General features: G+C 41.3%; 1 protein-coding gene across 1 annotated transcript; it reads right to left on the reverse strand.

Moving 5' to 3' along the window:
- Positions 1-3,223: 3,223 nt before the first annotated feature.
- Positions 3,224-8,003, reverse strand: LOC131196434 (mas-related G-protein coupled receptor member H-like). The gene is made up of 3 exons (XM_058179270.1): positions 7,904-8,003; positions 7,700-7,805; positions 3,224-4,402 (listed from the first exon to the last, which is right to left on the reverse strand). The coding sequence occupies exon 3, from the start codon at positions 4,351-4,353 to the stop codon at positions 3,451-3,453; it is 903 nt and encodes a 300-aa protein (XP_058035253.1). The 5' UTR covers positions 4,354-4,402; positions 7,700-7,805; positions 7,904-8,003; the 3' UTR covers positions 3,224-3,450.
- Between the last annotated feature and the right edge of the window lie 281 nt (positions 8,004-8,284).

Genomic DNA, 8,284 nt, shown 5'->3' on the forward strand with positions numbered 1-8,284 from the left:
AGGCCATCACTCTGCTAAACAAATAATTCCATCAACACTGTCAAACTATTTACTAAATCTGCACTATATTAATCTTCTCATAGTTCCCATCACCAATCTCTTTCCATTTATGACTGTATGACTATAACTTGTTGCTGGCAATCCTTATGATTTATATTGATATATTGACCATCAATTGTGTTGTAAATGTTGTACCTTGATGAACGTATCTTTTCTTTTATGTACACTGAGAGCCTATGCACCAAGACAAATTCCTTGTGTGTCCAATCACACTTGGCCAATAAAAATTCTATTCTATTCTATTCTATTTAAGATTTCGACTTAAAGCATTCTAGACCAGGGGTCTCCAACCTTGGTTCCTTTAAGACTTGTGGACTTCAACTCCCAGAGTTCCTCAGCCAGCTTTGCTGGGACTCTGGGAGTTGAAGTCCACAAGTCTTAAAGGGACCAAGGTTGGAGACCCCTGTTCTAGACCAATGGCTGTTTAAACTCATTTTGGCAGTTGATTCTCCTACCAATTGACCATACATTTGGGAAGGGATTTTGTTAGTACCCCTTCCTTCCTTCCTTCCTTCCTTCCTTCCTTCCTTCCTTCCTTCCTTCCTTCCTTCCTTCCTTCCTTCCTTCCTTCCTCCCTTCCTCCCTTCCTCCCTTCCTCCCTTCCTCCCTTTCTTCCTTCTAGACTAGACTAATAACTTTATTGTCACCTTGAATGTATACCAGGGGTGAAATGCTACCAGTTCGGACCGATTCGGCCAAGCCAGTAGTGATGGCAGTGGGTAGTTCGGAGAACTGGTAGTGATGGTGACATAAGGCTACGCCCACCCACCCACCAGGTCAACATTACTTCCTGGTTTTAACCAGAAAGTAACCTGTTTTTTACCCTCTGTGCATGCACAGAAAACTTTACGCATGTGCAGAGGGTCCGTACGCTTCTGTGACGTGCACACGCACTTCTGAACCAGTAGGGAAGGTAAACAGATTTCACCCCTGATGTACACTACACTAGAATGTAGTAAGGAAGTGGATTGTTGAGAGGGAGCAGATGCATTCCAGAGGAATAAGAAGCAACTCAGTCCAGTGGTGGGTTTCAATGTTTTTTTACTACCAGTTTTGTGGGTGTTGCTTGGTAAGTGTGGCATGGCTTAATGGACATGGCAGAGGGAGGATACTTAAAATCTCCATTCCCACCCCACTCCAGGGGAAGGTTACTGCAAAATTCCTATTTCCTCCTAATCAGCTGGGACTTGGGAGGCAGAAAATAGATGGAGGCGGGGCCAGTTAGAATTTTTACTACCAGTTCTCCGAACTATTCAAAATTTCCGCTACCAGTTATTCAGAACTGGTCAGAACCTCTTGAAACCCACCTCTGGCTCAGTCCTTCCAGCAACCTCTGCATTTTCTGTTTCTGTCATTAAAAGAAACTCACAGCCCTTAACCATGGTAAATTCCTGCTGGCCACCTACAACCAAAGTAAATGCAAGTTGAAAGTTCCAGGTTCAAAGGTTGTAGGTATGTGGCTGATGTCAGGTGGAGGAGTGAGTTGAGGTTATATGTAAGGGTGCAGGGGAGAGTTCAGAAAATTAGATCTTTGCTTTTCCTAAAACTCCATTGTGGAAACCGAACCCCTTTGCATTTTACTTTTTTTAGAATAGAATTTATTGGCCAAGTGTGATTGGACGCACAAGGAATTTGTTTTGGTGCTTATGTTCTCAGTGTACATAAAAGAAAAGAAAAAACCTTCATCAAAGGTACAACATTTACAACACAAATGATGGTCATAGGTTGCAATTTAACCCTTAGTGATAGCAACAAAAAGCTACAGTCCTACAGTCATAAGTGGAAAGAGATTGGTGATGAAAACGATGAGAAGATTAATAGTAGTGCAGATTTAGTAAATAGTTTGACATTGTTGAGGGAATTATTGGTTTAGCAGAGTGATGGCCTTCGGGGAAAAACTGTTCTTGTGTCTAGTTGTTCTGGTGTGCAATGTTCTATAGCGTCGTTTTGATGGTAGGAGTTGAAACAGTTTATGTCCAGGATGTGAGGGATCTGTAAATATTTTCACGGCGCTCTTCTTGATTCGTGCAGTATACAGGTCTTCAATGGAAGGCAGGTTGGTAGCCATTGTTTTTTCTGCAGTTCTAATTATCCTCTGAAGTCTGTGCCTTTCTTGTTGGGTTGCAGAACCAAACCAGACAGTTATAGAAGTGCAGATGACAGACTCAATAATTCCTCTGTAGAACTGCTCCTTGGGCAGTTTGAGCTTTCTGAGTTGGCGCAGAAAGAACAGTTTTTGCTATCCTTTTTTGATGATGTTTTTGATGTTAACTGTCCATTTTAGATCTCATGATATGATAGAACCTAGAAATTTGAAGGTCTCTACTGTTGATACTATTGAAGGTCTCTACTGTTGATACTGTTGTCAAGTATTGTGAGAGGTGGAAGTATGGAAGGGTTTCTCCTAAAGTCTACCACCGTTTCTACAGTTTTTCTCCAGCAAAACAAATAAACATAAACCATGTCAATCATTATTGGCAAGATAAAATTATGCTTTTACAAAGAGTTTGAAACTGTAGCTGTAAATGTCGAGCACAGCTCTGGCTCGACACATGACGCTACTGGGATCCGGATCATGGAAACAGCCCCTAATCAAAGATCCAAAGGGATGACATAGCAAGAACTTGTTTGAGGGTTGCAGGGATCTGCGTTTGGCAAGCATGAGAAATAAGCCAGCACACTGGCGGCCGGGATAGAGGGAGATGAGGGATGAGTATTAGAAAGGACTGCTTTAGTTCCGGCATTTAGCTGATGATGTGGCAGCTGAGGCTGTCAGACGAGGAGGGAGAGAGCGGCCGGGCATCCAATCAACAGAGCAGTTCAGCCATGGGGCAGGGCCTGAGCAACGCTGGATGTTTAAAAAGGGGCTGAGAGGCAGAAGCTCTCAGCACTGACTTTATACAAAGAAACCTCGATTTTTCCTGAGACCCGGTTTGTAGCAGACCCAATAAAAGAAGTCACTATTGGAAAGAAACCCAAGATGGCTTGTTTATTTTCACAGCCTGTCTGACCCAACAGTCTGACCCAACTGTGGCTGAGCAAGGTGAGAGGAAACTTCTGTGTGGTTTCAGGAGTTTCATCTTTCTTTTTTTATTTTTTTTTTATTTTTTTAACACACACATTAACATACAATGCATTTTTTCTGAACAGAATATTGGCCAGGTTTCAAATATATACAACTTTTAGTTCTCTACCAACATATTTTGTATGCTTACGTTGACATATTTTACCTTTTTTCTCTCTCATTTTTATGTTGTATATCTAATCTTACCCTTCGCCCTAAATTCTAATCATTTATCAACTACCTCTTCCCCCCACTCTCCTTACTCCCCCTAAATTAAACCCTTTATTTCCCAATTAATGTTTGTAAACTTTTATATATACTACTTATCAAACATTAGAGTCATCTTCTGTGAAGACCCTCTGAAAAATGACCTTCATGCTCTCCCTGGACTGAGCGTGTTTCTTTCTCCCAACCAGAAAGTAGATCACGGGGTTAAAATCGCTGTTTAGGCAAGAACACAGATTAAAATAGTTCTTCACTCTCCAAAGTTGCATGGAATAAATAATTTCTGTAAAATCAAGAAAGAATGCGTAGATATGTAATGGAACGATAAGAATAAAGAAACAGAGAAGAGTAATCGAAATCATCATTAAAAGTCTTCTCCGTTTGATCTGCTTGCGTTTAAGACCTATCTTGATGAATAGGATCACAGTAAAAGTTGTGATCAGTGGAAAGCAAAGTACAGCATTCACAACCAAATGGGGATTCGAGATGGTAAAAAATTCCAATATATATTCTGTGGCATTTAGAATTCCAGTCAGGAGGAAAGAGAAGATCCAGAGGAAGACACAGATAGCAGAGGACAAATATTTTGGCCGGGAACAGCGATGCCAGATTGGGAAGAAGACAGCCACACACCGGTCAATGCTGATGGCTGTCAGAAGAAAGAGACCGTTGATATACATGATTTGGCAGAAAGAAAACATGATTAAATTGGGTATTCCTGGTGTTATAAAAGCTATAAAAAAATCAATGCAATACATGAACATAGATATGAGATACCCAAAGTCGGCTATAGCTAAATTAAGGATCGATATTGTGAAAGGGTTTCTCTTGATCTGGAAGGTGAGTAGCCAGATGACAATTCCGTTTAATGGGAGTCCAACGCAGCAGGCGATGAACATGACTGGCAATATAATATGGTCATTTTGATAATCGTCGAAATAATCGGTAATGTTATCGTTTAAATATTCTGCTGTAGCATTCATGTTTGCAGGTCCGAAATTCATCAAGAGCCTTTTTAATGGTCAAAAGTCTCTTCTTTTAGAATCGAAGCTCCTATTAGGAGAAAAGAAAGAAAAGTGGTTTCAATAATTCTTCAATAATTGTAATATGTTCATGTTCTCTGTTGAATGACTGAGTCAAGAGTAAGAATTTGGCTAATGCTATGGGAAATCCATTCCTAACAACTTTTTGACTGAGTGACAATGACTGAATCATAGAATAGAATAGAATAGAATAGAATAGAATAGAATAGAATAGAATAGAATAGAATAGAATAGAATAGAATTTTTAATTGACCAAGTGTTATTGGTCACACAAGGAATTTGTCTTGGTGCATATGCTCTCAGTGTACATGAAGGAAAAGATACCTTCATCAAGGCACAATACTTACAACACTTAATAATAGTCATAGGGTACAAATTTAACACTTAATGATACAACACTTAATGGTCAGTCAATCAATCAATCAATCTTCAATAAATGATTCCTCTGGCATAAGCAAACACATAAAACTAGAACTACTACAGTAGGAGAAAACAAATATGTATCAATAGTAATAGCTATCATTAATCCCAAAACATGTGAAGCTCCATGGGGATACCATCAGCATTGACAAAAATCACTGTCAGTCAATTGAAAAAGGCAGGTTTACTTGGAACAACCACTTTATAATGCCTTGGTAAGGCCACACTTGGAATACTGCATCCAGTTTTGGTCACCACAATGTAAAAAAGATGTTGAGACTCTAGAAAGAGTGCAGAGAAGAGCGACAAAGATGATTATGGGATTGGAGGCTAAAAATATAAAGAACAGTTGCTGGAATTGGGTATGTCTATTTTAATGAAAAGAAGGACTAGGGGAGATATGATAGCAGTGTTCCAATATATCAGGAGTTGCCACAAAGAAGAGGGAGTCAACCTATTCTCCAGAGCACTTGAGGGCAGGACAAGAAGCAACATGTGGAAACTAATTAAGGAGAGAAGCAAGTTAGAACTGTAGGAAATTAGCATTACCCCTATCCTAGAAGAATGACCTATTTTGGGAAATATTAAAAAGGCAGAATATATTTCCCAAGATGAGAAATGGAGAAACATATTTTAAAGGGAAATCAGCTCCCACCTTCCTGCCTCCTCACCCCACTTTTGTCCATGGGCCAGAGGCAGAAACCCAACCCCTCCTCCACCTTTGTCAATGGACCATCATCTGCAACACAATAGGACCCATCTAGCAACAGAAATTCCCCACATGTCACCTGGGGTGATTACATCAGCCAGCAAGGCTAGCTATGACCTCTGACAGCAACCAATCAGGATACTCTTCCTGTGCCCCAGGAAGTTCAAAGCCAGAGAGGGTATAAAACCCAGGGACTCTCAGCATCTCAGCCCTTTTCAAGAACTCAAACCATGTCATCCTGTCCACCATTAAACCATCTTTCCAAGCAGTCTCCATGTTTCCAGTGTCTTTTTCCCCACTTGGAACTGACCCAGAAGGATATTTCTTCCAACAGAACTAAGGAGAAATTTCCTAACAGTTAGATCAATTAATCAGTGGAACAACTTGCCTCCAGAGGTTGCAAATGCTGCAACACTGGAAGTTGTTAAGAAGAGATTGGACAAATGAAATGGTATACGGCTTCCTGCTGAGCAGGGGGTTGGACTAGAAGACCTCCAAGGTCCTTTTCCAACTCTAACAGATACCTTTAATGATACCTTTAACACCATCAAACTTCTGTAATGATACCTTTAACACCATCAAACTTCAACATCTGCAAATCCAAGGTCCTTGGAAACGGTAGGTGGATAAAAATGCCAAATCTAGCTCCAACATCTGTCTGACTGTGCAACCAGCTATATTTTGTTACTCTTGTATGCTTTCCAATTCTCAATGACTTTGGGCAGCTCACAATAGCAATAGCACTTAGACTTACAGGCCGCTTCACCGTGCTTTACAGCCCTCTCTAAGCAGTTTACAGAGTCAGCCTATTGACCCCAACAATCTGGGTCCTCATTTTATCCACCTCGGAAGGATGGAAGGCTGATGTAGTGTCCCACTCCTCCGCTGACGGCCGGGTCAGGGAAATCCGAATCAGGCGTGCCTCTGCAGCTCTGCCAAAGTCCTAGCAAAGTCCTCAGGGCAGGCTGGAGACCAGAAAGTGACTTCAGCAAGATATGTTTAGACTTTGCCTGACTCAGAGAATGCCAGAAAGCAGGTCCTTTATATAGGCCATGGGGTGTGGCTCCATGACTCAGCACTTATCCAGGCCTGCCCCTCCCTTCCTTCTGTTGCCTCCGTCTATCAAGTCTTCTGACGCGAGGGTCACTCCAGTCTGCAGCTGTTGGCAATTGACCTCCCTCAGGCTCACATGCTGTGGAGGAGGGGGAGGGGTCTAGTTGCTCCGTTTGCCTGGGCATGGAGCCAGAGCTGGGGGCTGGAGATACTTCCTCCTCTTCAGCCTGTCTGGGCATGGAGCCAGGGCTGGGGCCGGGAGGCATACTAGGACATTCCTCCGTGTTCGGAAGCAGATAAGAAGGCCCCGGCTGTGGTGAGATCGGAAGAGACACAACAGCTGAGTTAACCTTGAGTCTGGTGAGATTCGAACTGCTGACCTACTGTCAGAAGGCAGTCAGCAGAAGTAACCTGCAGTACTGAACTCTAACCACTGCACCATTGCGGTTCATTAGTCAAACTTAAAAAAAATACCCAGTAAAATCAATTCTACTGACTACTAGTGACATAGAGGTTTACACTATCCACAAAAATTCCCAGGACAGCGTGAGAATCTTTATACACATCACGGAAGGAGAACTTTATCATGGGAATAAGTGACAAATTAGTGAACTAAAAGGAGAAATGTTGAAGCATCTCTCATCTTTACATCACGATCCTTAAAATTGTGGGTTTCAGATGGTGGTGGAATTCAATTTTTTTTACTACTGGTTCTGTGGGCGTGGCTTGGTGGGCATGGCAGGGGAAGGATACTGCAAAATCTCCATTCCCTCCCCACTCCTGGGGGAAGGATATTGCAAAATCTCCATTCCCACCCCACTCTGGGGCCAGCCAGAGGTGGTATTTGCCGGTTCTCCAAACTAATCAAAATTTCCACTACCGGTTCTCCAGAACCTGTCAAAACCTTCTGAATAGCACCCCTGGTTTCAGATACTCTAATTTTAAAATCTTTGTGCTCTTCTATTTTGATGACTAGCTTTACATTGGAAAATTAGTCCAGAAAAAGACTATTGAGATTTTGATAACTATCAATATATAAAGGTCACAAAAATATCTTTGATGTGAAAAATCAGGAGCAGAAATTACTAGTTAAGACATTTGTCTACGATCTACCAAAAATCTTACCTTTCTGAAACAATTGGTGCAAGCTCTTTAGATCTGGTGAGAAGAAGATTACTAGGTCCATGTAATGGACCACTGGAGTGATTGACAACGGCCAAAGCAGGACAAGCTGTAGAGAAAATATAATGGGTTAGAAGTCCTGCTCAGATTGATGGTAGCTCAACAGATGAAGAACAATGGATTTCAAACATAATAGGTCTTGCTTACAAGGTCCAAAAAGAAGAATCTGTCAGATGTGTTATTAGACAATTCACAGAATTAAATGTCAGAGTAGCAGGTGATCGTAAGCAGATCTTTTGAAGAAAACATTATTTCTGTTCTGGGACAAGGAAGTAGCTAGTTGCTAAAAGTCTCACACAACTAGATATGTCATGTGTCTTGCCTAATCATGTGAACATCATATGATAAGAAGATCTGGTTTCTGTCTTTGCAAGATAATTGCCAACTGAATCTAGAAGGATGAGACTGCACATAAACCTAGGCAGCACTCAGAAAATATTGCTGTTGTTGTTTAATTTCAGTAGGACTGGTTTTCTCATCTGAGAAGTTTTTCTTCTGACCCTAAATCTTGGTCTTTATGCTAAACAT

The sequence above is a fragment of the Ahaetulla prasina genome, chromosome 3 (genome assembly GCF_028640845.1).
Source record: "Ahaetulla prasina isolate Xishuangbanna chromosome 3, ASM2864084v1, whole genome shotgun sequence".
NCBI classification, from domain to species: Eukaryota; Metazoa; Chordata; class Lepidosauria; order Squamata; family Colubridae; genus Ahaetulla; species Ahaetulla prasina.

Excerpts from the sequence above, each read along its gene's own strand:
- LOC131196434 (XM_058179270.1), bottom strand. The coding sequence starts at position 4,353 with ATGAATTTCGGACCTGCAAACATGAATGCTACAGCAGAATATTTAAAC.